This window comes from Phragmites australis, chromosome 14 (genome assembly GCF_958298935.1).
Source record: "Phragmites australis chromosome 14, lpPhrAust1.1, whole genome shotgun sequence".
NCBI lineage: Eukaryota > Viridiplantae > Streptophyta > Magnoliopsida > Poales > Poaceae > Phragmites > Phragmites australis.
Window position 1 is genome coordinate 797,478 of NC_084934.1, and position 26,327 is coordinate 823,804.

The 26,327-nt window shown below is 44.2% G+C and overlaps 5 protein-coding genes across 6 annotated transcripts; 4 read left to right on the forward strand and 1 right to left on the reverse strand.

Moving 5' to 3' along the window:
- Nucleotides 1-3,160: 3,160 nt before the first annotated feature.
- LOC133891161 (protein C2-DOMAIN ABA-RELATED 4-like) lies at nucleotides 3,161-4,200 on the forward strand. Its single transcript, XM_062331883.1, has 3 exons — nucleotides 3,161-3,271; nucleotides 3,688-3,783; nucleotides 3,889-4,200. The coding sequence occupies exons 1-3, from the start codon at nucleotides 3,161-3,163 to the stop codon at nucleotides 4,198-4,200; spliced, it is 519 nt and encodes a 172-aa protein (XP_062187867.1).
- A 4,119-nt stretch (nucleotides 4,201-8,319) lies between these two features.
- On the forward strand, nucleotides 8,320-10,253 carry LOC133891616 (uncharacterized protein At2g23090-like). Its single transcript, XM_062332344.1, has 3 exons — nucleotides 8,320-8,482; nucleotides 8,617-8,657; nucleotides 9,881-10,253. Exons 1-3 carry the CDS (start codon nucleotides 8,410-8,412, stop codon nucleotides 9,998-10,000), a joined length of 234 nt encoding a protein of 77 aa, XP_062188328.1. The 5' UTR covers nucleotides 8,320-8,409; the 3' UTR covers nucleotides 10,001-10,253.
- Nucleotides 10,254-10,640: 387 nt separating this feature from the next.
- On the reverse strand, nucleotides 10,641-15,671 carry LOC133891615 (casein kinase II subunit alpha-like). Its single transcript, XM_062332343.1, has 10 exons — nucleotides 15,401-15,671; nucleotides 13,448-13,577; nucleotides 13,155-13,349; nucleotides 12,720-12,877; nucleotides 12,189-12,279; nucleotides 12,010-12,075; nucleotides 11,613-11,695; nucleotides 11,463-11,526; nucleotides 11,307-11,375; nucleotides 10,641-10,983 (listed from the first exon to the last, which is right to left on the reverse strand). Exons 1-10 carry the CDS (start codon nucleotides 15,484-15,486, stop codon nucleotides 10,924-10,926), a joined length of 1,002 nt encoding a protein of 333 aa, XP_062188327.1. The 5' UTR covers nucleotides 15,487-15,671; the 3' UTR covers nucleotides 10,641-10,923.
- Nucleotides 15,672-19,052: 3,381 nt separating this feature from the next.
- Nucleotides 19,053-20,941, forward strand: LOC133891613 (peroxidase 51-like). 2 transcript variants are annotated; one of them, XM_062332341.1, is made up of 3 exons: nucleotides 19,053-19,504; nucleotides 19,570-19,762; nucleotides 19,843-20,941. In XM_062332341.1, the coding sequence occupies exons 1-3, from the start codon at nucleotides 19,079-19,081 to the stop codon at nucleotides 20,235-20,237; spliced, it is 1,014 nt and encodes a 337-aa protein (XP_062188325.1). In that variant the 5' UTR covers nucleotides 19,053-19,078; the 3' UTR covers nucleotides 20,238-20,941. The 2 variants fall into 2 exon arrangements, with proteins under 2 accessions (XP_062188325.1, XP_062188326.1); XM_062332342.1 differs by having other exon boundaries at nucleotides 19,597-19,762; nucleotides 19,843-20,928.
- A 2,287-nt stretch (nucleotides 20,942-23,228) lies between these two features.
- On the forward strand, nucleotides 23,229-25,079 carry LOC133890054 (peroxidase 51-like). The gene is made up of 4 exons (XM_062330493.1): nucleotides 23,229-23,615; nucleotides 23,704-23,904; nucleotides 23,968-24,133; nucleotides 24,587-25,079. Exons 1-4 carry the CDS (start codon nucleotides 23,391-23,393, stop codon nucleotides 24,979-24,981), a joined length of 987 nt encoding a protein of 328 aa, XP_062186477.1. The 5' UTR covers nucleotides 23,229-23,390; the 3' UTR covers nucleotides 24,982-25,079.
- Nucleotides 25,080-26,327: the final 1,248 nt, after the last annotated feature.

Here is a 26,327-nt window from a genome sequence, read left to right on the forward strand (position 1 = left end):
TCAGCCATGCTGAACGTGATCAGAGCATCCGACCACCTTAGGGGTCTTGTGGCCTCCTCGCTCGGGGTTGCCGAGCATACTTCGCGTCGCATGACCTTGATGCCACGGCGCGAGCAGGGTGTGTAAGCGCCCCCGTTGATGAAGGCGACGGTATGCTCGGGCTCCTGGAAGCCGAGCTCGGCGTTGTTGGGGACGACCTCGGCATCGCCTCCTCCGCGGGACTCATCGCGCTCCCTCTGGCGCTGCTCTACGAGTCCTTTGACCGTACGACACTCCGTGAGGTCGTGCCATCTGGTCAGGTGTATGGGACACCATTTACCTGGCTCGGGCCCCGCGGGAGCGGGGGCCCTCGCTGGAGCAGGAGCTCGGCCAGGGGCCGGGGCTCTTGCTGGAGCTGGCGCCCTAGCCGGTGCCGGGGCCCTCGCGGGCACAGAGGCCCGAGGAGGAGCCCGAGCAGGGGACCTGACGGGGCGCCGATCGACACCCGGCCGTCGCTCTTGCCGGTGATCGGGCTCTTGCGGCTCTCTGTGAGCGGGGACTTGGGCTAGCTCAACGGGAGCGGCCTCGCGCTTCCTTCTCTTTTTCTTTTCCCGCTTATCAGAGCGGGAAGAACTTGGCTGATCGGAAGCGGGGCGAGGAGCATGCCACGCCCTGGCCTCCGCAGCCTTGGCGCACTTATCGGCCAGTGCGAAAAGTTCCGCAGGGGTCTCGATCTCGTGCGTACCTAGCTTCTCGAGCATCCGCTCATCACGGACGCCCTGCCGGAAAGCAACAATAACAGCATGGGGGGCCACTCGCGGAATAGTGTTGCGAACCTGGCTGAAACGCTGTATAAATCGCCGTAGCGTCTCCCCTTCCTGCTGTTGGACGGCGTGGAGGTCGCACTCCAAACCGGGACGTGCGAACGTGCCCTGAAAGTTGGCCACGAATTGGTGGCACAGGTCATCCCAGGAGCCGATAGATCCTGGGGGTAAGTTCATAAGCCAAGAGCGGGCGGAACCCCTCAAGGCAACATAAAAATAGTTTACCATCACCTTTTCGCTGCCTCCGGCCGCTTGGACGGCCGTCGTGTAGATGTGGAGGAACTCGACGGGGTCGATGGAGCCCCGAGCACTCTCTCCCGAGCACTTCGGTGGGACCTTCGGGGAACCGAGTCCTCGGGGGCTGCCACGTGCAGCCCCGAGCACTCTCTCCCGAGCACTTCGGTGGGACCTTTGGGGAACCGAGTCCTCGGGGGCTGCCACGTGCAGCCCCGAGCACTCTCTCCCGAGCACTTCGGTGGGACCTTCGGGGAACCGAGTCCTCGGGGGCTGCCACGTGCAGCCCCGAGCACTCTCTCCCGAGCACTTCGGTGGGACCTTCGGGGAACCGAGTCCTCGGGGGCTGGCACGTGCAGCCCCGAGCACTCTCTCCCGAGCACTTCGGTGGGACCTTCGGGGAACCGAGTCCTCGGGGGCTGCCACGTGCAGCCCCGAGCACTCTCTCCCGAGCATCTGCGGATCATCGGGGAACTAGGGTGCTCGGGAACCAGAGGCGGCGGCCCCAAACACCTTCTCCCGGGACTTAGCGTCTTCCTACCTTGCAGGGTGGTGACATGTGGCGGATGGCCGGCCTGGTCTCGGGACTTAGGGACCCCTGGTTCTGAATACACCGACAATATGTATCAAAGAAGACGAGATGAGATTTTATATATGTTTAGGTCTCTTTTAAGATAATAGCCATCCACTCTGTTTCGTCTTATTTAATCTCAGGAAAAGACAAGTATAATGGGGTTGTGTTAGATCTAATCGTAATAAACTCCGTGAGTTCTCTCGTATTCTAATCTTTAAGCTCTTATCAGATAAATCTCGCCATGGTATAACTCTATTGTTGATCTTAATGGGTTGTCGTTGCTCCTATATGACTAGACTTCACATGTATTGCTTACCTGGCTTCTGACTGACTTGGAATCAGATGCCTTAGGACGTACCCCTCTCTTTCTTATACTAGCAATTGTACACATATTTCATACATGTGGAATCAATTCAAGATAAAATAACCTTTCCGAATTATATAATTTCTGAATATCTAGAGGACTTCTTTCTTATCCGAGGATGATTCCTTATCTGATCGAGACTCGGAGTCTACCTTGGAACGTACCCCCTCTCCTTATATAGTCAGGTCAAGAACACAATAAACTGTTTAGAATATCGGCATATATCTTATTTACCCCATAACTATTGTGAAACCTACCATATCAGGATAAGAACAAGTGTATGACGTATATTCATATTAAATATATATAATTATTTATTATTTATTCCTTGTCGGATGCACATCACTCTTTGCACCGCACTCATGCCACCACACTCACGCGCACGCTGGTGAAAAAGCGTGTGCCACGCTGTGCAAGGTTGTCCTTTTACTGATTTCTCTTTTTCCCATCCAATTAATATTATAATTTATTGTATACTTATTATACGATCCTTGTGCACCGTTATAATATGCCCCACCAGAATAATTGGTGTATCTCTCTCCTTTTCTCTCTAATTAACGTGGGACAAAATAAGAACGGTAGGTCTGTCTCTTTTCTCCACTTAGCATGAGAGTTCTTTTTTTAAGAATGAGATAGAGTGGTATTTTTTATGTAATAATGTGATTTGAAGTACGTAAATAGGTACAAGTAATCCATCTTGGTTCACAAACTAAGGAACCTGATATATTAATCATCTCATCTATTGCATAACGAAAACAAGGTTGAAACAAGTCAGGTTTGTACCACTCTATCTCATCCTAAGGCAAGTGCTGATCCATCGCGGATAATGGAAATTTCAAGAACAAGCTAGTCCCAGAAGACGCGGTCAAGTAATGTAGCTTGAGGCCAGGACTTCTCCAGCTGTTAAGCCCGTCAACAAAGAACGGAATGCGTGCATGGTAGCTGAATCTGAATGGTTATCGGAGGCGAGGAAGGAAACTGCTACGTGCAGAGCATATCTTCATTAGTGGATTGTTTCTTCCCTCCAATCCTGCTACTTCGAGGGGCTGTTTCTACCAATCCTTTCCAGGTTGAAAAAGTTTTCCTTTTTCCCTCGGAAGAGAGGTTGAAAAGGTTTAATTTTAACGGAGAAAGAAAGATTTAGAATTCAAAGAAGGTCCAACAGGTTGAGGTCAAGAACAAGAGATGTCTCCGCTGCCAGGCTTCCTCACTGTGCGAGTGCTGCGAGGTGTAAACCTTGTTAGCCGTGATGCTACTGGTAGTGACCCCTATGTCGTGCTTATCTTGGACGATCAGGTATGCTTTCTTCGATATTAATCACTGTATGTTGTTCTCGTATTAGTTCTTATCCCATACAGCATGTATAAATCACATGATCTGGAAATTGATTGATCTTGGGGATGGATTGCCGATTCCTTTTAGTAGTTCTTGTAGCTGAACTTGAATATGCTCGTCATTATATAGTCCAAACTTGCATCAAATGCGTGGGAAGTTTTAGTTTAATCTCAAGACAAGCACGTCTTTTTTACTTATCAACGGCTCAAACCAGCAAAGAGAAAAGAAGTAAAGAACGGATATTTGAAAGAAGATAGGAAGTTGGAGAGATGATATACATAACCCAAAGAAGTTGGCGTCATTAGTACATTGTGCATTGATTTTGTTGAACATTGTTGCTCTGATTTGTTTGGCTTATCATCTCTTAACCTGTTCAGAAAGTGAAGACAAGTGTGATAAAGAAGACGGTTAACCCAGTTTGGAACGAGGATCTGACTTTAGCTATCAGGAATGCAGCAACACCTATCAAGCTAGTAAGTATCTGCATCTCGTTTATACGACTTCCATGATATTATACTCGAAAAACAATCCATGCAGCATGTTTGAATTTCCAATAACCTTCACGCTTCTGAAAGCAGGAGGTTTTCGATAACGACACCTTCAGCAACGATGACAGGATGGGCGATGCGGAGTTTGACATCGAGGCGCTGATGCAGATCATACAGATGGATCTGGAGGACATCCGCAGCGGCACCGTCCTTCGCACCGTGCGGCCCAGCAAGCAGTTGCAGTGCTGCCTGGCGGATGAGAGCCGCATCATCTGGGAGAACGGGCAGCTCGTGCAGGACCTCCTTCTCAAATTGAGAAATGTTGAGACGGGAGTGGTGCACCTGCAGCTGAAATGGATGAGCATCCCAGGTACTGTGTTCTTCCTTGCACTGCTAGCTTAGGTTCTGACTCATGGTGCTTCAACACCGAAACAGCATTCTTGTTCTGAAGAATAACAACGGAGGTGCAAATAACTCAACGTAGCCTGATCAGGACAGATTGTTAGAATTTCTAAATGACTTACGCTCTCGCTGTAGTAGTTGGCAAATGGCAATGGCGAGTGCTAATGAATTTCCTTTCACATTAGGCTGAAGAAAGTGAACTGCTGCCCATGAATTCGCAAGATAGGTATGCAGAGTTACAATGCTTGATCTCAATATATATCAAGTACAGCAGCACTATCACAGGTAACTGTTGACACGGAATTTTTTGATCGGTCAATTTGCATAGCCAAATAAAGATTAACAGATGCCGGGTCGATGTAGAGTACAGTTTTGGATTAATCTTTTATGATTATAACTGGCGCACAGTTACCTTCTATTTTTGATCTCAGAATCAAACAAGATGTAATGACGCAAATAATGAAGAAAATATTAGCATTGGAGATCGGCACTACTTATACCATGTGTTAACCCTTCAAATTGATTTTGATTGGGGTGTATGTCTCTCTCTTTCTTTTCCGGGGTGGGTATGTCTTATGCTAATTTACCAACGGCTTTTCTAGTTTGCTAACGTCCCTCCAGAAATAGGTAGCAAGTGAATCACATAATGTGAACACATATGCCGTTGTCTATGCTAATTCGGCCACTATAATATCATATTTTTACATAAAGGAAAATATTTTGGCTTTTTTTTTTATCTGAGACGCATATAACCACCGTCATTATTACAAAGTTATGGCTAAAAGCCAGCAACAAGAAGGAAATAAAGCATGGTAAAAAGCATTATGCCTCTATTCTGTAACTAGAACGCCATCTATGCTTTACGAAGATTTTCATTGTCACCACCTCCAAAACGTGACACAACTTCAGAACATCTTTCCTTTGTTACTCCTTTTGTAGAAGTCTCAAGAACCTTAGTCAATAGGTTCCCCTGAACAAAACCTGTATAACTGATATATTTGTTTTTTTTAAACATAATATCATTACAATAAAACCAAATAGCCAAAAAAAAAATGGTGGCCACCCCTACTAAAATTATGTTCTTTCTCTTTGTTTCCTCATCGTAACCAATTGCCCACGATAGAGCTGCATTCCTAGTCTATTAATACTGTTTTTCCTTTTGTGCCATTCTTGTCATATGTACGGTTGGTAATCTGATGCTCTGAGGCACCCAATTTTTTGCCTAATTCATTGGAGGAAAAAGAATGATTCTTTCTTCCTATCTGGAAATTGTTAAGTACAAGATATTTTGTTTATCTCCTTACGTCCTGAAGCCTGAAGGTAGCACAACAACTCTGTGCTAGGTCTGATGAAATATGTGTTGCAATCAAATATTGCGAGTTTGAGGTAGTTTCTCTTGTTAATTGGTCATGGTGTCTGGACTGTGATGCTCAGTATGCTGGACAAATTAGAACAAGGCGTTTTTTAGGACTTATGAACAAGGCGTTAACAGAGTACTATGGGCATGCATTTTCTGTAATGTGACCGATAACCAATTTTAATCATGTTTAGTGTGTTGAAACTGGATATTTGGTAGCGCCGATCCTAATTGTGGACACATTGACCACATTAGAGCAGTAGAATTGTAGCAAATAGCGGACGGGCAAATTGATCCGAATTACTTATACCATGTGTTAACCCTTCAAATTGATTTTGATTGCGGTGTATGTCTTTCTCTTTCTTTTTCCGGGGTGGGTGTATAACTTGTGGTAATTTATCAACTGCCTTTCTAGTTTCCCTTCAGAAATAGGTAGCAAGTGAATCACATAATGTGAAGACACATGTCATTGTCTATGCCAATTCAGCCACTATAATATTATATAGATCTGTTTTTCCTTCAGTGCGAAGGTGCCATATGTGCTCGGTACAAGGTTATCTATGTGAAGAAACTTAGCAATGTCATAGCCACACTTCCTGTTCATTTCACAGCAACGAGCTTCACCAATGGCCGGCCCAGTTTCCTGCCTGACTCTTCCTTCGGTCATGAGCCCAATGAATGGGAACAATACCAACTGCAGGTTTCTTCAACAGGACTAATTTGTGGATCATCGTTGACTCAAATAAATCTGCATTGTTTGATACATGTGATCCTGATTGTAAAACGAAATTGAAATCCCTGCTTGTAACAACATGTATTGATAGAGATACATGTGATCGATTTATGCGATGACTAATTTCTGGATCATCGTTGACTAAATAAATCTGCATCTTGGACATTGCAGTCCGAAATGAATGCGTATCTGTTCAGATAGGGAACCAAGAAGTTTCTGCCATGGGTTGCCTGTCGACGATGTTCTGACAACCAAGAAGTGAAGTGATCCAATTCCAATGCAAAGCAGCAAGCACATGTCGAATGCTGGCTCACCAAGGAAGAGTGAGCTCACCAAGCACGCATCAAGTAAATGTACTATCGAGCCAAGATTCTGCGGCCTCTCAGACCATCTGTATTGTAGCATACTGTAGCACTGTAGTGTACTGTAGCAGTGGCCCATAGTATTGGTTATATATATAAATATATGTATATATGTACATATATATGTGTGTATATGTATACATACATATATATATATATTCATTTTTTAGGAAATTCTAGAAAAATGTTGAAATGAATATTAGTTATATTGATAAATCGACTTAAAAAATCTAAAATGCAAAGAAAAATATCTAAAACTCAAAAAAATATGAAACAATTTTTTTTAGGTTAGTATTACTTTCATCTACATGTTAAAACTATATGCATGCACAAAAGTACTACTGTTTTCTCTATAATTAATTAAATATGTTAAATATTGATAAATTTATAGATAAATATTGAAATGCACAAAATTTATGAACTAATTTTTTTAATCTTCTTTTATCATACTCTGTACAACCAAATAAAAAGGGACGCGATAAGACTAGTATGTCGAATGCCGCCGGCGACGATGAAGAAGGTGGCCGGCCGCCCCCACCAGAGCGACGCTAGCTAGCTAGCTGTTGTCCAAGGAGAATGTCATCACTCATCAGTCTTGTGAACGCGGTGCAGATTTCAAACAAGAAAAGAGCAATTTTCGCCAAAAGCAAAAACAAAACAAGAAAAGAGCAAAGGTGTCAGTCTTGTGAATGCGGCTGCAGATTTCCACAGCTCTAGAAGCTTCGTGCTAGCATGTCAAAAGGGATAAGAAAGAAAGAAGCACCTAGCTTGCTACTGAGCGAGTCATCGTCAACGGCGGTGGGCACTTTATTCGATGGAGTAGTACTACTGCTAGCTAGAGTCTGAGCTGGAGGAGCCATTTCCTTCTCCTTTTCTTTCTCATCCAGATACGCCAAACTGCATCTCTTTCTTAGTTTTGGAAGAAGTTCAAGTGTCCCTGTTACAGACAGTCAAATAGTGTTACTCATGTCCTTGCTAGAAATGGTGCTGGGTTAGGGCTCGAGACCTATCAGTGGGTAATGGTTTACATTGCCCGGACTTTGTATCCGGTCAGTTGGCCAGCGATTCGGTTGTGCTATCTGGTTAATGGAATAGATATGTTTCCTATAAAAAAAAAGAAAAAAGAGTGCCAAACTAAAAATGTTAGAGATAAACTATTAGGAACGATTAATCTATTGAGGTCATACACTGATAGATCACAAATAACCCCAGTGATATGATATTTGTTAACAAGATTTTTTTTTATTGACTACGAATACTTCTCCATACAATTATAACACTAGCTGTCTAAGGTCCCGATAGAACCATAAATATCCCTATGAGTATGTTACATTATATTATCATAGTTACAGTAATAATTCTTCTTTTATATTTATGAAGAGATCCATTACAAAAGTTGAACCCCAACTCTGCCATATACCTCTGGTACAGGTCAAGTCCAACATATAACCTCTATTCTGACACAAATACCGACACCAGAATCCAAACAAACAGCAGGCAGTGCCGCACCACGCTACGGACTCGCTGCGCTTTTTGTTTCCGACTCGTTCGTTGTCTGCGATCCAGATCAGCTGATTCAGCCCCAACGGACGGTCCAGATCCCTCCTCGCTCGTACACCGGGGTCCCCAACGCCGACCTGCCCCCTCCCTCCTCCACCGCTTCCTTCCTTCTATTAAACGCGGCCGCCTCTCCTCTTCTTGGCTCAGAGCAGCGCAGAGCAGAGCAAGGAGAGGGAGAGGGAGAGGGCGAGGGAGAGATGGGTGGCGGCAACGCGCAGAAGTCCAAGACGGCCAGGGAGAGGAACGCCGAGAAGAACAAGGCCCCCAAGGGTAAGTGGCCGATTTCTCCGTCCTGACGATTTAATTTCTCTAGCCTAGTCCTTGCCGGGCGGGCTCATCGATTCTCCGGACGGATTGATTCCTCATCCCCTTCGTTTGGGGTTCTCTTCCTCGATTCCTTGCAGGGAGCCAGCTCGAGGCCAACAAGAAAGCCATGAACATCCAGGTGCGTGCGTCAATTTGCCCCCTCTGATCCGCCGATCTATTCTCTCTTCACGTGCTTTCGTTTTGGGGATCCTTCAAGGGGCTACGGGTGGGATTTGGGGCCAATTGCTGAATTGGGCAAGCAAAGGGGGAGAAAAGATCGAGTCGATTGTAACCCCCTCAAGAAAAGAAAAAACACTTCTTTGCATACAGATCCAGTGGTTTGATGAGCTATTCTCATCCGTTATCTTCCTGCTGATCAAGGGTGAGACGGTACAGATAGACGTAGACAGCTATCGAGGATTTCTCTCGCCACACCTTGCGCTTGCTTGTTTCTACTCCTCTTCCTTGGGTGCAAGGGAGGAGAGTTTCGAGTCGGCGTGTGTCTGCAGTCGCGTCTGCTAACAACACAAGGGGAGTTAAGAACGTGGGTTCATTCTGCTAACCTGAACTTGGGGCCTAGGGCACTGCACACCCTGTGACTATTTGTGAAATTAGTTGCAGGTTTTGTTGGTCCCAACCCATGGTTTCTTAGTTGAAAGCTTTGTTTGTCTGTCCATGAATTAGCTCCGTGTAGCACGCAGAAGAAATAATAATGTGGTATTCGCGAGCATTGGTAGCGGATAGGTGATTTTTAGCCCATCAGCTACTCATTGACATCGCTAGGACGTAGCTGAAATCTGAGATATTGTCCTAAGATCCATGGATGTGATACATCAGGTTGATATGAACTGAACATTATCGAGCCAATAGTGGTGAAATAAGCTGCATTTTGCTTAGTGGCACGGCATCACTGGCCAAATATTCGAGTCTTTTGGGGAACATGGCCCAACTCAACTATGGCAGAGTGATCTGGAAAATGTTTAATTGGGTACCTGCTAGTTCATGAAACTGTGAAGTGGCAATTGCTGTGTAATTGATTTACTGGTTCACTGCCTTTGTAGTGCATTTAAATATTAGATTGATCTCTCTCTTTTTTTTAGAACCGGGCCCCCTTTACCCGTGGCCTCCATTGGAGGCGCTACAGGGGAATGCGGGAAGGGGGAACCGAACACCCCCACCCCCCTTCACCTCGCCCATGAGGGTGATGCCAACCGGGCTACTGCCCGTCCGCAAATATTTGATTGATCTAGATGAACATGTTATACATTCTTGGTGAAAACTGAAAAGTTTATTTACGCGCGAAGAATATCTGATATTATATTATGTGCTGATCATCTCAACAATGCGTATATCTCCATGCAGTGCAAGATATGCATGCAGACTTTCATCTGCACCACCTCTGAAGCAAAGTGCAAAGAGCATGCCGAGGCGAGGCACCCCAAGAGCGACCTCGGCCAGTGCTTCCCCCACCTCAAGAAATAGTAGTGGTGGCATATGCTCAAATCACAAAGAGAGAAGCTGTCGTAATCCACTAGTATTATCATCATGTATGCAGTTACTGGTTGCCTTATGTATGGGTCTGAACTTTGGTCTGCTGCTGCAGCAGCAGCTGCTGCTTCGGTTGTGTAATCGTTCTCTGTCAGCCTGTTGTGCAACAATATTATCTGTGTGGATTGTGCGTGTTATTTAAATACGTCTCCGTGAATGATCGTCTTGGAGGAGGCGTTTTATGGTCTCAGCTGTGACAATGTGGAATCATGTGCACACTTGCTAAGTATCGTTTTTCAGCATCAAATAAACTGGGTTCAAAGTATTTTAGCTGTTGTCTAGGTCAGGCTTTTCTGCTTAAAGAATAAAATTTGTCGTCAATTGCGAGTGATGGATACTTACGTGATTATCCTATTTTGTAACATAAGGGCAAGTTTGGCTTCTTTGCTCAATAAGGAAAAAGCCTACTAATGGGCAAACTTTAGGCAAGGCTGAAGTGCTGAACCTTGTTGGAAGAGTCAAGTTTGCCCTCTGAATCCTGTAAGACTGCATGGGACCAAATATACATTCACCCCTAAGTTCCAAATATACAGACAGCACCGAAGGTAATGAGAAGAACAAAAGTCCCCCAGAATTCGAGTCCAAACCAAGGATGAATGTTCTTTACAAGCTCAGTAGTACAATAGGGCTCTCAATACATAGATCTTTAACAGGAAAACCATTTGTGGCAAACACCTTACATGGATAATGTATGCAATCACGTCTCATGCACACAACCCGAACAATGTGCAATCCTTCAAAGCCAATGCAAAGTGACCCAGCGATTGTCTCATACATGTGACTGAACAAATCACTGATAGAGTTGCGGCTCCATCGAGCGCTGCTGATCGACAGTTGGTGGTAGTTTTTGCTCTTGCCTATTGTGCGCGCGTCCTGCTGTTCTCTGCAGCTCTCACTTGTTGGAAGTATGGGTGTGCCTGCAAGAATCCAAGCATCCAGTATAAGAAGAAAACAAGGCTAGGCAACACATCTAGAACCCCCAAACAAAATTTGGGTTAAAAAAAATCTATTGACATGGATGCAAAAGCTCTAGTTCAGAAATCAAATGCTCAAACAAAATAGCATGCACAACTATGAGAATCTGGAGACGAGGGTTTTTTCAAAGATGGAGATGCAGGCTAGTAAAATGAATACTTTACACCGAATATTTAGCATTGTGACTGGCAATGTAGTGAGCAGCCAGTCACAAACTGTGTTGTCACATTAAATCTGCCACTAAAAGTATCATTGGGAGACTTACCATAGCTTCACGTGCAGTAAGCCTGTCCTGGTGATCATAACGCAGAAGCTTGTCAAGGAAATCTATGGACTATAGACAAAGAAAGAAATCCATGTTAGAAGCCAAGAGCTAAAGTGCTAGTTAGATACATTTGAAATGCATGTGCCATTAGCAGACCTCAGGAGATACTAGATGTTGGTTATCTACATTAATAAACTTTGACCAGGGTTTCCTGCTATGCCTGCATCGGAAAAAAATGTAAATGTAATTCACATAAAAGTTAGAGGTCTTGCATGAAAGGCCTGGGTGAGCAGTGATATACTATACCTTCCAACAAGGGCTTCAAGCTGAGGGTCAAGCTCAATTCTGTACTTGTTCAAATAAGCATTCAGCCCATCTGTTCCAAGTACCTTATAATTGAGGGATGTGACCAGAATTAGTACTGATGCTTTAAACAGTGTTGCAGATCTAACAGCACTAAATGAGACTCACGGCAAATTAGGACTAGGTTCAACTAGGTAGCACCAAGTAAACATGCAAGCACGAACTAAAAAATAAAATAAATAAAATATGCCTGAGTACAAGTAGAGTACAAGTTCAGTGAAAGAATAGTCCCAGCTAATGCTTCTGACTACTACAGGAACTAATGACGTCTCAAACTACATCACACGGAAAATGTAAGCAGCATAACTAGTTAAATGCAAAAGGCAAACTGAATATTCACCTTTGCGATCTTAACAAGTTGATCGTGGTTGTCATGGCCATAGAAAAATGGTTCCTTGCGAAATATCTGCAGTCAGCAGTATATGATCAACAAATTAATATCAGTTATTTCTAAGAAATCAATCTGAGACATAAATGAAGCTATGGGCAGTAAATAGTAGCACAATCGTGTGGTAATACCATTCCAGCAAACATGCAGCCAAGACTCCACATGTCCAAAGAGTAGTCATAATCTTGTAAGTCAACGAGAAGCTCAGGCCCCTTGAAGTACCTAAATTCCAATGAAAGATAACCAGAATGTTAAGAATGTGGAAAGGGGTGCCACAAGGAAAATATGGAAAATGCACTGTATGAGGTACATCAAAAAGCCATATGATTCACTACTAATTCTATCAATAAGTGATAAGTAAGGCATATAGTGCAGTTATGATATACTTTATCAGTTTTTTTTTTTCTTAATCTATATGGTTGATGAATAAACAATGTGCAGCAAGAATCCCAAATCCAAAAAAAAAGTGAGTTCAAATGAACTGAAATTCTGTCTCCCTTATGAAGCCAGCAGCAGGTAACAAAATAAACAGTGCATGAAGTATATATTTCACTATTTACCACCTCAAAATTTCACACTTACAAAGGTCATTATCTGTTGTTACTTGGTCATTGCAATAAAATCCAATATTGAATCAGCAGTAGAATTTTATCTGCAGCTACCTGGAAGCAACACGGACATTATATTCCTTTCCAGGATGGTAGAACTCAGCAAGGCCCCAGTCTATCAGCCGTAGTTTCCGAAGCTCGTGATCTATCATAACATTGTGAGGCTTCACATCTCGGTGCATAATACCTTGTGAATGGCAGTAATCTAAGGCCTGTGTCCACAAAATAGAAACAACAATATAAATCATAACTAGATTAACTGTAAGTTGCTTGATAATTAGATCAAAAGTAACTTGGGTGTGCTCAGTTGTTACATAGGCAGAGGTTTCTTGTTTTCCTTACCAGCATATATATGCCTTCACAATGCACAAAAAGATGTCTAGTTGGGTGTTGGAACTTAACAATTAGATGTAAATTATTCAAAATTTCCAAGAAAATATACTAGTTGCTTACTGCATAAGTAGTAAAAAGATTGATAAAGAACATAACCTTGAGTAACTCGTAGATGTAATAGCGAATGTCATAGTCTGTCAATGTTGGGTATAGCACTTTGAAATCTGTGTTATTGACATATTCAAAGATCAAGCTGGGTGTTTTTGAATGCTGATCTCTAACAATATCAAGCAGCTTCACGATATTAGGCCCTCCACATAGATTCTGAAGTATTTTGATCTCTCTTTTGATCTGCATGGGCACGAGAAGCATAGGATAAAATTTTGAAGAAAAGGCCATAGAAATATAGAGCAAGTTACAAAGGATAGGAAATAGAATTCACGATATACCTTCTTTTTCTTCACAGGCTTGAGGATCTTAATAATGCATTTCTCATTATTGTTAACATTGATGCCCTCAAAGACTTCACTGTATTTTCCTCTCCCAACTTTCCTGACAACTTCGTAGTCATCCTGCTCACTGATCGAAGAGACATCATATTAGTCAGAAACCCATATTTAGATGGGCTGGAAATATATAAGTGCATATTGTGACATTTTCTAAGTTCTCAGTCACAGCATGACTGTCAAATAGAGTGGGCGTAATAACTATACTATTCAAAGTAGAAAATGGCAGAATGAGAACAGTGTTATGCTTATGGAGCATACATGCCTGCAGCTTGCATGCTAAATTATTCATTAATTTATGTGATCAAGAAAATTTAGTCTTAGTTTCTTAGGGCATAGAACTATCCTTCTATTCTTTGGGAGATGGAGAAAAAAAGATAAAACACCAGTACTACACTTGACATTCTTGAAAATTCGAAATTAATGAGGGTCGAGGACATCTATTTTCAAGATAGAAAAGGCCAAAGCACTGAACTTTTACATAGTGCTATTTCAGACATAAATTTAACTATATATGAACACAAAAGCAATAATAAACCATTTCAAGCTCAACGGGCAATCGCCTAGATACAATGATAAATCAGACAACAGTGGAGCTCTATGGTCCTTATTAATTATTATAAATATATGAAGTACTGATTACTCTCTTAACTCGACTAACCCATCTAAGCACATTTACCAATCCAAAAACCACTGGCATTTCACTAGATTCCATACTTTAATTGAGTTGTATTTATTGCGCGTCACTGTACAGAACAGTTGATTGAGCTGAAAAGGATTTGTAGCACACTCGCTTCCATAACATCAGAGATGGTTGTTACTCAGAATGGTTGCTTCGTCTTTCAGACTACAGAATCAGTATGACCTGAGAACTTAAAAGATAATATCAATATTTATGTTATAGCAACCTAGATAATAATGAATTTGATTGTAACTCCAGACAATGGAACCGATTCAGTGTAAGCCAAATGAATCGTCAAACTGGGAAACTAACAAAAGGAACATGCCCTCACGCAAATCGCTAAACTAACTCAGCTTCTCAATCAAGATAAATTGTGGGACCAATACATTCAGCACATAAGCATGTGCACTTCCATTAAACTGCTCTAAGAGACCTATTTCCAATTCTAATAACGGATACACAATCAAATATTGTGATATCAAAGTATCACAAACCAGCGAGATCGAGGGAGCAATTAGCGAACGCGTATATTATCACGAAGCACCGCCTAACTACATCATCAATCATGCCTCTTCCCCAATCTACAATAAGTGAACCTTCCCAATCACACGACCGAATCAAGCTCGCACGCAACGGGGTTCCCCAAAATCACATCTTGAACTCCACTAGAACACTACACAGAGCCCAACTCTACGAACCATTGTCATGGCCCAAGGACGGACGGCTCATGTTGATGGATACTGCTTCGCTACGATCTGACGGCTACCGCTACTGTCAGCTCAGAACGCAGGGGGGGCAAGTCAGTTAAACTTAGTTTTCGGTTGGTAAACAGGGTTATGTCAGGTAAACTCAGCTTAGCTTAGTTTTGCTTTTGTTAATCGCATTATGAGCTGTAATCGAGCTGGAGAGGTTATAACCCAGCTGGGAAGATGTTCTGGAGACCATTCCATTTTGGCAAAAGTTGTAACAGAACAAGGTGTTCAAGGTTAATAGAGTAGTTATTCCCCAAAACCTCCACTCTCCTCTCTGAATTCGTCCAGATTTCTCTTGTTCATGTTCGATTTCTTGTCGGACTGCTGTGTGGGTTTGACAACCGACCGAACAATTCGCCGCATAGCACCACGGGGAAACGAAACTTGAGCTAGGGTTAGGCGCGAAGGAGGTGGACGATGCGAAGAGCGCGCGAGAGAACGAGAGAGGGAGGGAGGACTGACCCCCATTGGACGGTGAGCGCCTCGTAGTCCCAGTATTCCTTGGGGCGCAGGACGTTGACGTCGGTGTAGACCCTGGCCTTGGACATGGGACTGATGTGGATCCGGCGGCGATGGATCGAGCGATCGGGGGCGACGGCTCCGGGAGGGAGCGCGCAGCTGGGGCACTAGGAGGAGGCGGGCGGCGCAGCGGTCAGGAGGCCATCGCCGGCGTGGTTAGGGTTTGGACGAGAAGGGAAAGTGGGAGACGAATCTGTTTTGGAGATGGATAAGTGGAGTGGTAGGGGATGCGCGTGACGGACATGTGGGTCCCCTGCCTGCGAGCGAAAGGGATACAGTTGGCCATTGAGGCTGACACGTGATGCTCCATAATTTCTAAGACTGTGTCCAACGGTTTCTCTTCTAGGGCTAAAATTCTTTCACGACGGGATTTTCGTTTTCTTCGGCGCTCCAACGGATTCCCTTCACGGTTCCCGTCGCGAAGGGATTCCCAGGGTCATTCCCTCCAGCCTGGGATTCTCTCTCCTTTCCCTTCGCGATTGCCCTCGAAAGGAAGCTGTTGGAGATGAGAGGAAATAAAGGGAATGAAAATAGGGAAAGGAATCGGAAAGAGAACGAAATAAAGGGAATATTGTTAGGGACAGTTTTACGAGTTTATGTAACTGGGTTCGGTTGATAAATTTTGCTACGTTGTTTCGGTGATAAATTGGCTACTACTTGATGTTAATAGTGACAAATCTATAAATTACTTATTTTATCGGATCCAAACCATCTCGACCACTCATCTGCATTGATCAAACGTTCCACGTTGTTCCGGGTAATAAATTGGCTACTACTTGATGTTAAGAGTGACAAATCTATAAATTACTTATTTTGTCAGATCCAAACCATCTCGACCACCCAACTGCCCTATTTAATATAGAGACTCCAAATCAATTTACCACTTAGTTACGTGGAAATCCCCCAACAACTTTGTAATCTCTCTACCGCTTATCCTTCTCCTCCCAAAATTACTATGCCAATTAATTTGAAAAGCATCCTCCCGCTGTAACTAAATATTTCATTAGTCACGAAACATCACCATCTAATCCCTCACGCACCTCGCTCGGCCTCCCATCCAACTCAGTCTCCCCTCCTAGCGCCGCCTAGCAACACTACTTCCCGTGCCCGCCAATGCTGAATGCCGCCTATCACCGTGATTATTGTCTTCTCGATTGGGAAATATAATGTAACTTGGTATGTCTTTATAAACGCATGAACTATCTTGTCCCTCCATTCCTCCCACGGCAAGGCCAATGAGGCTAAGATGGCACACCATCAACCCCGCCGGGAACGAAGCCAATGCACAGCAATCGAGGTTGCAGCGAGGTCCTACGGCGAGGAACACGCGAATGGAGCTCTGCGTAAGCGGCGCCGAGGCGCTTCATGCTGAGGAGAAACACGGCGAGCGGCGGCCTCTCCACGGACGGCCACCTCCGCCCGCGATCAGTCCTCCTCCACAGGGAGCAGCGGCCTCTCGCTTGCATTCTGCCAACCGGGAAAGTGTGCTCCACTCCACGTATATATGTTTTATTCCTTTTACAAGAAATTAAATTAGTTGGACACATTATACAAAGGTTACCGGTAGCGGGTTCCAGTTCGTCCATGTTCATGGAGTCTGAAGCACCAAACCAATTCGCCATTTCTCCATTGAAATGTTCAGACTCCGGGTTGCTCCATGGAAATGCTATGTATGATCTAGAGATTCGCACAACAGATGGCGTTCTCACTTTCTCCTTCGTGCTTGCAATAACGCATAGGTCCATTGAGGCAATCAACATACTATCAATACACAATGCAATCACTCGGTCCCATAGAACGAAGTGCGCGATAGGAATGATACTCAATGCATGTATGGTAAGTTTCCGTAATGGAATGATCTTTGATTGAAGCAGATTGATCTATTGATTTATCCTGAAATTACCGTATTATAAGCCTTGGAGTCTTTGTATGATTACCTCATTACATATTGTGTTCTTTTATTTTTAGTTATTATCTGTTATGTTTAGATATGTTAGTTTGGTTTCTCCTGCGATGAGTTAATATCGTGTTGTTGGTGTAAGTTGTGCCAAATTTTCATAGAAAGCAAACCACGTAGGATTTTTTATCAGGATTTTTTTTTTTCCTTTTATCGTTTATAGATTCGGAGATGCATATCTGGATGCTTCTCAGTAGGATCATTTGGGGCTGTCTGGTTTACGACTCTAGAGTGTCTTGCCAAAATTTGGTTGTGACCAAAATCAGGGTATAACCAAATTTTGGTAGAGTAGGACATGTTTGGATTGAAACCATGCCAAAATGTGGTGTTGTTAGTATGACATATAAGCTCTAAATAGCAACAAAATTTTGAACACTATAACATAATCAATATAGGTCTTGATTTGTAGATTTAATTGTATGGAGCATGTTTGTTCAAACTGATTAAGAAACGGAACCATACCTAGAAGATGAGATTGTTTGATGGTTTTCATCTAACAATTAATGCAAATCACCTCACCTTCTCTCCAGGCAGCTCGGGCAAGCAAATAGGGCGGGCACCCAAATCATGCCCAACACACATGGTACTAGCAAACATGGAACCAGCAAAACATGGAACATTTTTTGTTTTAGAATTCATTTATTTCATATTGACGCATGTGTTGGATTCTTTTTGGAGTGCTATTAAAATTTGGTTTAATCCAGCAGAGAACTATTAAAAAAGATGCTTATTTTGGAAAGGTGTTTCCCAAGCTAAGCATACAAATCCAAGTAAAAGATGGGATGAAAGTTCATCTAGAGCTGCATTGTAAGAGTGGCAAAGCCACCAAAGTAATGGGTGCTGTCGCATATTTATCTATCATCTAAATCCACTTGTCTATATATGATCTAGTCAAGGCACTCATAATTTGACGTGATCCTTTTTAGGTTGGCACCAAAGGCACTTTCAGAAGTGGAGGCATGGAGTGCAAACAAAGTTCAGTTAGTGCTCGTCCTCAGTAAAAAAGAAAGTTTTCAGTTAGTGGTGGGCGTTTTGGCAGGGATTATTGGGGTGTTTCTATCTAGAAACGGAAGAATTCCCGCCAAAGAAGTAGTTGGTTTCTGATTCATGTAAGAAACCAAGAGAAACATTTCTAATTTTTGTATTAGTAGGAGAATCATTTAAAATGGTATTTCCCATTAGAATCATCTCCTCTCTCACATATAATCTTCATGAATCCAAATCTACTGAACTAGTCAAACAATTGCACAAATTGATTCTAATTTACCATAGAAATGTTTCAAAAGAAAATCTAAAACCATACCAAATATGACCAAACTTCTGTGCAGAACAGAGCACAAGAGTGTGCTCCAACATCAGTGAAAGAGTCTATCGTTGGAGTCACTTCACCACTTGCGTCACACCAGCTGCAATTAGGGATACAAGTAGGTATTTAATAAGTAGTTTTTAGTCATTATTTACCTTATTTTTGTGCTAAGTTTAATCAGGTGGAGATAAATCTTTAGTTAATTAAATGAGTTTTGAGTCGATTCAATAATTAAAAAATCTAAAACTCGCATTCCTAGCTGCAATGCAATGCAATCGCCCGCCCAACTCTATATATACAGCCCCCTGGACGATCTGGTCGCACGCCATTAATATTCGCTGCTAGCTAATAAAGGACAATGGGCGCCGGCAGCGCGAGGCATGTGGCGGCGGCGGCGGCGCTCCTGGTGCTGGCGGCCAGCGCCACCGTCTGCGCGGCCCAGCAGCTCCGGCGCAACTACTACGCCGGCGTGTGCCCCAACGTGGAGGCCATCGTCCGCGATGCCGTCACCAGAAAGTTCCGGCAGACGTTCATCACCGTCGGCGCCACCGTGCACCTCTTCTTCCACGACTGCTTCGTCGATGGCTGCGACGCGTCGGTGGTCGTGGCGTCCACGGCCAACAACACGGCGGAGAAGGACCACCCCATCAACCTGTCCCTGGCCGGTGATGGCTTCGACACCGTCATCAGGGCCAAGGCCGCCGTCGACGCCGTACCGCGGTGCCGGAACAGGGTGTCCTGCGCCGACATCCTGGCCATGGCCACCAGAGACGTCATCGCCCTGGTACGCATGCTCCATCTGCGTGCGTGCGTGCGTGCAAAGCGATGACAAATGAATGAATGTTACAGTATGTGCGCGCGCGCGTGTGCATGCAGGCCGGCGGGCCGTCGTACGCGGTGGAGCTGGGGAGGCTGGACGGCCTGAGCTCGACGGCCAGCAGCGTCAACGGCAAGCTGGCGCCCCCGTCCTTCAACCTGGACCAGCTCACCGCGCTCTTCGCCACCAACGGGCTCTCGCAGGCCGACATGATAGCCCTCTCCGGTCAGCTCTTAGAGCATCATACTCTCTCTTTCAAACAGGCCGGCCCTTGAGTAACCAATGTTAGTTAATCTGTGGTGCAGCGGGCCACACGGTGGGCTTCGCGCACTGCAATACCTTCTCGGGCCGGATCCGCGGGCCGACGCTAGACCCGACGTTGAACTCGACCTACGCCTCGCAGCTGCGGGCCTGGTGCCCACCCAACGTGGACCAGCGGCTCGCGGTGTCCATGGACCCGGTGACGCCGCGGGACTTCGACAATCAGTTCTTCAAGAACCTGCAGGTCGGCAAGGGGCTGCTCGCTTCCGACCAGGTCCTCTACTCGGACCCGAGGTCCAGGCCTACTGTCGACGTGTGGGCCCAAAGCAGTGTCGCCTTCAATCAGGCATTCGTTGCGGCCATAACTAAGATGGGCCGGATTGGGATCAAGACTAGGGCCCAAGGGAACATCCGGCGCAACTGTGCAGTGCTCAATTGACATGGCTATAAAGAGGAAACAAAAGAGGATTGAATTGAAAGCATCGGAGATGACACTAAATTATCATGTACTTGTGTCTCTTCCTTTTACAGTGTTTTTAGATCTTTCACCAATAATCTTAGATAGACATCAATAACAACCAATAATCTTAGATAGACATCAATAACATTCACAGGTTGCTTTGGCCCTTGGATACGAAGCAACGTCATCATGTACTTCCACATCACACACAACTAAGGAGGTATGTTGTAAATACTGAGAACAACTGGCTAAGAGTTGTGCCAGCTGCTCATGTTCTCAAAATAATTCATTCCGTTCGTGCTTAACGCAAACCTTATATCCCTTATTTTTGCACTAAAAAAATTCAAATATCGTGTCGATGTTTCTCCACTGAAGACAACAGATAGTGTGTCTTAGCTCTCAATCTTACGTACGACCCTCCAAGTACTAGCACAATAATTTGGCCTCTTTTGGATTTGTAAACAAACACATCAGACATGGAATTACATGCATATATCACACCAACTTAGCGAAAATTCCTTTCTTCACCTTACTATCATATGATTGACTCTTACGCTTGTATCGAGATACTTTCCACACTAGACATGAATGCAAGTCTGATAAATATTTACGATAGAGATATAGTCATTTGAACATGAATGTATCCTTTCTACATCTTTCCCTAATGAACAAAGAATTTTCTTTGCTTCGTATATGTTTTGGGCAGCTCGTTTCCATTCGGAAGAATGTTCGATATGAGACCTAATAACGCAGTGAAACTCTTGTTTGACCAATCATAACTTGCTTTCAATTTAAGCACGGATGACAACTTTATGTATTCTGCCTTGCAATCAAGGAACAATGATTTTTTGAAGTCCTCAATAAAGCACATGAATTTGTTAAAGTGTTTTTTAGTGCTAAAGTTCACGTTTGCATCGCACAACATCTGATCGAACCTATCATTGTCGTCTGCACCACCACAATCAACGTCGTTTGCACCACCACAAACATCATGCATAAAATTTCTCATCATCTTCTCTTATTTCATTGATTTCGGATTCTTCGACGATACCAACATCTTCATGTAATATATTCTCTTTACCATGTTTGATCCAACACGTGTAGTCCAGTTAAAGCTAATAATAATCAAGTGCGCTTGGATTTGGAAAGCTGTGTTTTGCTTTTAAAAGGATTTTTCATTTCTATAATCACAATAAGGACAATATATAAATTCAACACTTTTTTTTCAAAAGATCCTCCTCGACAGCGATAAAAAAGTCATCACACCATCAATGTATCCTTGGTTCGTACAAGAACAATACATCCAATCACGCTCCATCTAAAAATGTATGGAGTAAATTAATGTTAAATTAACCTAATAAAAGAGGGCAACCTAGCTTTTTATTGAAAAAAGAGCTACCATGCATGCCTTAACCATAAAAATGAGGATTAATAAAAAATAATTAATGATTATCATTATATTATGTACATGTATACATTAACCATAGGAATGAGAATTAATTCAAAATAATTAATTAATATCATTACATTATATACATGTATACTAAAAATTAGGGCTAACATTAATTAAAATTTTATCATTAAATACTATTTATTGATAATTTTATGTTTATATACCAAAATTCATGTAAAAAACAAAATTTATCTAAAACACTAGATTAAACCTAACCATTTATGGTAATACATAATTAATTCTTGATCTATATTTTGAGCATCATATATATCTAGAACAATTAATTCTAAATCATCATGAAAAAAAACATAGATATAGTTGATCTAGCGGGCTTTGACGACCAAATTAGAATACAAATCTACATCATCTATTACCTAGAACAATTCTATATCATCATGAAAAAATCTAGATCTAGTAGATCTAGCTATCTCTCCGAATCAAATCTAGATTATCTAAACCAAATTAGAACATAATACTCACCTTAGAGTAATAAATGCCAATAAATATTTAAGGTTCTACCAAAATCTAGCAATATTTTGGTTAAAATCGTCTGTCTTTTAACCAAATCACTAGCATGGTATAGAGATGAGCTCCTCTGTTCTGTTTTAGACAAGCTCGAGCATGAGGTGGGGGATGATATAGCCATTGTACAGATGATTCCAAACTGGAACCATCTGTACTAATAATGCATACGACTTCTCTTTGGATCCGTCTATACTATTGTTATTAGTACAGACAAATTCAAATAGAAAATGTGTGTATTACTAGTACAAACATTCCCATTGAGAACCGTCTATACTGGAGTGTCCCACTAAGTTAAGACTATTTCTCATCATTTTCTCAAACGGTCCTAATTTAGAGCTATTTATGGCAATCTTTGCATAGACATCTCCATAGAATTTAAAACTGTCCTATTAAATGGATTATGTAGTAGTGATTATAACATTATTTAACATACAACAACATTTAAAGAGTAAAAAGATGCCAAACTAAACTAATAAAACCTCATTAACCATAGATATTACCCAATGCTAAATGTTAACACCAATGTTGTTAGAATCAGGATCCTTTATATGATCGTACTGAAAACTGATCCTATGCAATTCTAGCTACTTATCCTACCCATAGGATCATGATCCTATGTAATTAAGATCTATGGATCGACAAGTATCATTTTAGATTGTAAGATCATACGATTCTAAGATACATATCATACAATCTTAATTGTGTCGGGCTGTTAATGTGCTCTAAGTGGGATACTTTTTTAAGGGTTTTTTGGGGAGGAGGATTAGCTTCAACTAAAGATGTCTATCACGGATATTTATTGTAGGACCGAGAACAGCGATTAAAGAGAGAGTGAATAGGTGCCTTACAAAACTTTTACGAAATAGATAGTTTACTTCTTATTCACCCACCGCTTCTAAAACCGTACAAACAGAAACATAAATTTGGTGGATTCTTGTGCTTGGATCGACTGGGAACGTTGACAACGTCTTTGCTGGCTTTTCCCCAAATACACTCAAAACTTATTAATTTAGGCAAATATTAAAAATTGGCTTAAAAAAGTAACGAAGGGCTAGCTAGTAGTGGACTACGAGTCTACGACTACTGTATATATAGCCTATGGTCGAACGCCATTTGTTGGCAACGAAACGACGGGAGCGCGCTAGCTTAGGACAATGGGCGCCTGCAGCGTGAGACTTGCGGCGGCTCTGCTGGTGCTGGTGGTCACCGCGGCAGGCAGCGCCACGATCTGCGCGGCGCAGCTCCGGCGCAACTACTACGCTGGCGTCTGCCCCAACGTGGAGTCTATAGTCCGCGACGCCGTCACCAAGAAGGTCCAGCAGACGTTCATCGCCGTCGGCGCCACCGTGCGGCTCTTCTTCCACGACTGCTTCGTCGAGGTGAGCACCCAGCCGGCTACGAAATTTTCACTGAACACATATGCATGTCAGGCCGGCACGGGTGATCACAGCGTTGGTGATCGTACAGGGGTGCGACGCGTCGGTGATGGTGGCGTCGACGGCCAACAACACGGCGGAGAAGGACCACCCCAACAACCTGTCCCTGGCCGGCGACGGTTTCGACACCGTCATCAAGGCGAAGGCGGCGGTGGACGCCGTGCCGCGGTGCCGGAACAAAGTGTCCTGCGCAGACATCCTCACCATGGTCACCAGAGACGCCATCGCCCTGGTACGCATGCATGCAGTTACAACTTTAATAATTTCAAGTTTCTGAATCCAGAAAACAATGTAGGCCGGCGGTCCGTCGTACGCGGTGGAGCTGGGGAGGCTGGACGGCCTGAGCTCGACGGCGAGTAGCGTCAACGGCAGGCTGCCGCCGCCATTCTGGAACCTCGACCAGCTCACCGCGCTCTTCGTGGCCAATGGGCTGTCGCAGGCCGACATGATCGCCCTCTCCGGTAAGCCGGCCTCTCCTCTCGTGGCATGCATTTGCATCCTGTTTTCCAGCTGCCGATTGTACCATGCTTCGCTTTCCTGTCCTGGAATCTAGTGCCGCTCCTCCGATCATTTCCAAGCTAAGCCCATGACCTGTCACTAGTTTGCTGAAAGAGGCCCATGACCTGTCACTAGCTTGCATGATTTTCGCAACGACATATTTTTTGTCATTAGCTAGCTTTGTTTCGTGATAGTCATCCTCTTGCTGTCTTACACGATGATACTTATGATCGTAAAAATTAAGACTGTACATATCATTGCGTAAGACCGTAAGAGTAAGACTGTCATGAAACAAAGCACGGCGGCCAAGTGTTTGAGTGACAAGTGGAGAATATCATCATGATCATCGCCTGCTAACCTTAACACTTACCCTGCTAACCTTAACACTTACCTTTTATTATTGTCTTGTGGCGCAGCGGGCCACACAGTGGGCTTGGCGCATTGCAACACCTTCTCGGGCCGGATCCATGGGCCGACTCCAGACCCAACGTTGAACTCGACCTATGCCGCGCAGCTACGGGCCTGGTGCCCACCCAATGTGGACCCGCGGGTCGCGGTGTCCATGGACCCGGTGACACCACGGGCCTTTGACAACCAGTTCTTCAAGAACCTACAGGCCGGCAAGGGTCTGCTCGCTTCTGACCAGATCCTCTACTCGGACCCAAGGTCCAGGCCCACCATCGACGTGTGGGCTCGGAGCAGCGCAGCATTCAACCAGGCCTTTGTGGCGGCCATGACCAAGCTGGGCCGGGTCGGGGTCAAGACCTGGGCCCAGGGCAACATCCGACGCAATTGTGCAGTGCTCAATTGATTGATTTCAAGCTACTACTTAGAACTGAGTGTTGAATAAACCTTAGAAGCTCATTAGTTTAAGTCAATTATACTTTCTATTTCCCAAGTTTGTAGGCTTGAGGTGTGCTCAGTCCATGCCGAAGCAATGTTAGTTACTATATAGTTAGCATCAGGCGCGACATAGTGATTGGTCATGGCGTGCGATTATGAAGGGCTTAAGAGCCACGCTTATCCGTTTCTTAACAATAAATAGAAAGCCAACCAAAAACGCTGCCGGTAGTTGCTCAGCACAACTTTCAGTTTCGTTAGGTACTGTTCACCATATGGCAAGAATATGATTTTCGTTAGAAACTCAGCTGAGCGTGAGCTTGTGTGAGTGAGAGCGAGATAGAGATAGAGATAGAGAGAGAGAGAGTTGAGCGATTCGATTTACAACACTTGATAGCAATTCCCTTCGCAATGCTCTGAATTTCACACAAACACACAAGAATAAGGATGAACTCTGGACAGTAATTTGCGCTGCGATCAAGCTACAACTTTTTGGGTTTTCTGCTCTCCGGCAGGGTGAGACGGTCGTGGGGGTAGATGTCGACGTAAAACCAGTCTCGCCGCCACTCCTCCCACTTGCTTCGCAGCACCTGGGGGATGTATCGCTCCCCCATGCCGTCCCGCAGCCGGAGATTGCAGCAGCCCGCGACGTCCGCGGAGGAGTAGCCCCTCTTCTTCCTGGCCGATCGCAGCGCGAAGAAATGCCGGAGAAGCGTCACCGACGGCGCCACTCCCACGAACATCTCGCAGAAGTGGGCGAACACCGCCAGGACGACGACCGAGTTGGGGCTCAGATGCACCAACTGAACGCCGTAGGTGTCGAGGACTTGAAGAAAAAATATCGAGAACGGCGGCACTAGCCCCGCCGCCACAAAGGATGTGAACAGGACGATGCGCCCGGGGCGGGTCGTCGCCGGCGGGAAGCTCGCCGGCGTCACCACCAGGGCCCCCTAAACCTATAGCTCGCCGGCGTCACCAACAAGCATATAGAGACACGGGAGGTTTACCCAACATTCACTCCCTAAACCTCTGTTGATCTACTCTACTCCAAGCTTAGCTCGAAGCTCCTGGAACGCAGCTCGCCCTAATGCCTTCATGAGAATGCTTGTGAGCTGCTGAGACGAACTGATGTATTCGATGTCCAATTTGCTATCGTCAACGCAGTCTCGGCTGAAGTGATACAGAGTATCTATATACTTGTTGCGCTCATGAAACACTGGGTTCTTGCTGAGCGCAATTGCTGCCTTGTTGTCCATCCGAAGCTCAACGACCTTTGCCTCCTCATCTTGTAGCTCGGCCAGTAGTCTAGCCAACCAA

Coding starts and splice junctions, on each gene's coding strand:
- LOC133891161 (XM_062331883.1), top strand. CDS start 3,161: ATGTCTCCGCTGCCAGGCTTCCTCACTGTGCGAGTGCTGCGAGGTGTA. Junction 3,272..3,687: donor TGCTTATCTTGGACGATCAG/GTATGCTTTCTT, acceptor TAACCTGTTCAG/AAAGTGAAGACAAGTGTGAT. Junction 3,784..3,888: donor CAGCAACACCTATCAAGCTA/GTAAGTATCTGC, acceptor TTCTGAAAGCAG/GAGGTTTTCGATAACGACAC.
- LOC133891616 (XM_062332344.1), top strand. CDS start 8,410: ATGGGTGGCGGCAACGCGCAGAAGTCCAAGACGGCCAGGGAGAGGAAC. Junction 8,483..8,616: donor GAAGAACAAGGCCCCCAAGG/GTAAGTGGCCGA, acceptor GATTCCTTGCAG/GGAGCCAGCTCGAGGCCAAC. Junction 8,658..9,880: donor AGAAAGCCATGAACATCCAG/GTGCGTGCGTCA, acceptor ATCTCCATGCAG/TGCAAGATATGCATGCAGAC.
- LOC133891615 (XM_062332343.1), bottom strand. CDS start 15,486: ATGTCCAAGGCCAGGGTCTACACCGACGTCAACGTCCTGCGCCCCAAG. Junction 13,350..13,447: donor AGCCTGTGAAGAAAAAGAAG/GTATATCGTGAA, acceptor GTGCCCATGCAG/ATCAAAAGAGAGATCAAAAT. Junction 12,280..12,719: donor AATGTCCGTGTTGCTTCCAG/GTAGCTGCAGAT, acceptor ATTGGAATTTAG/GTACTTCAAGGGGCCTGAGC.
- LOC133891613 (XM_062332341.1), top strand. CDS start 19,079: ATGGGCGCCGGCAGCGCGAGGCATGTGGCGGCGGCGGCGGCGCTCCTG. Junction 19,505..19,569: donor CCAGAGACGTCATCGCCCTG/GTACGCATGCTC, acceptor TGAATGTTACAG/TATGTGCGCGCGCGCGTGTG. Junction 19,763..19,842: donor CGACATGATAGCCCTCTCCG/GTCAGCTCTTAG, acceptor TCTGTGGTGCAG/CGGGCCACACGGTGGGCTTC.
- LOC133890054 (XM_062330493.1), top strand. CDS start 23,391: ATGGGCGCCTGCAGCGTGAGACTTGCGGCGGCTCTGCTGGTGCTGGTG. Junction 23,616..23,703: donor TCCACGACTGCTTCGTCGAG/GTGAGCACCCAG, acceptor GTGATCGTACAG/GGGTGCGACGCGTCGGTGAT. Junction 24,134..24,586: donor CGACATGATCGCCCTCTCCG/GTAAGCCGGCCT, acceptor CTTGTGGCGCAG/CGGGCCACACAGTGGGCTTG.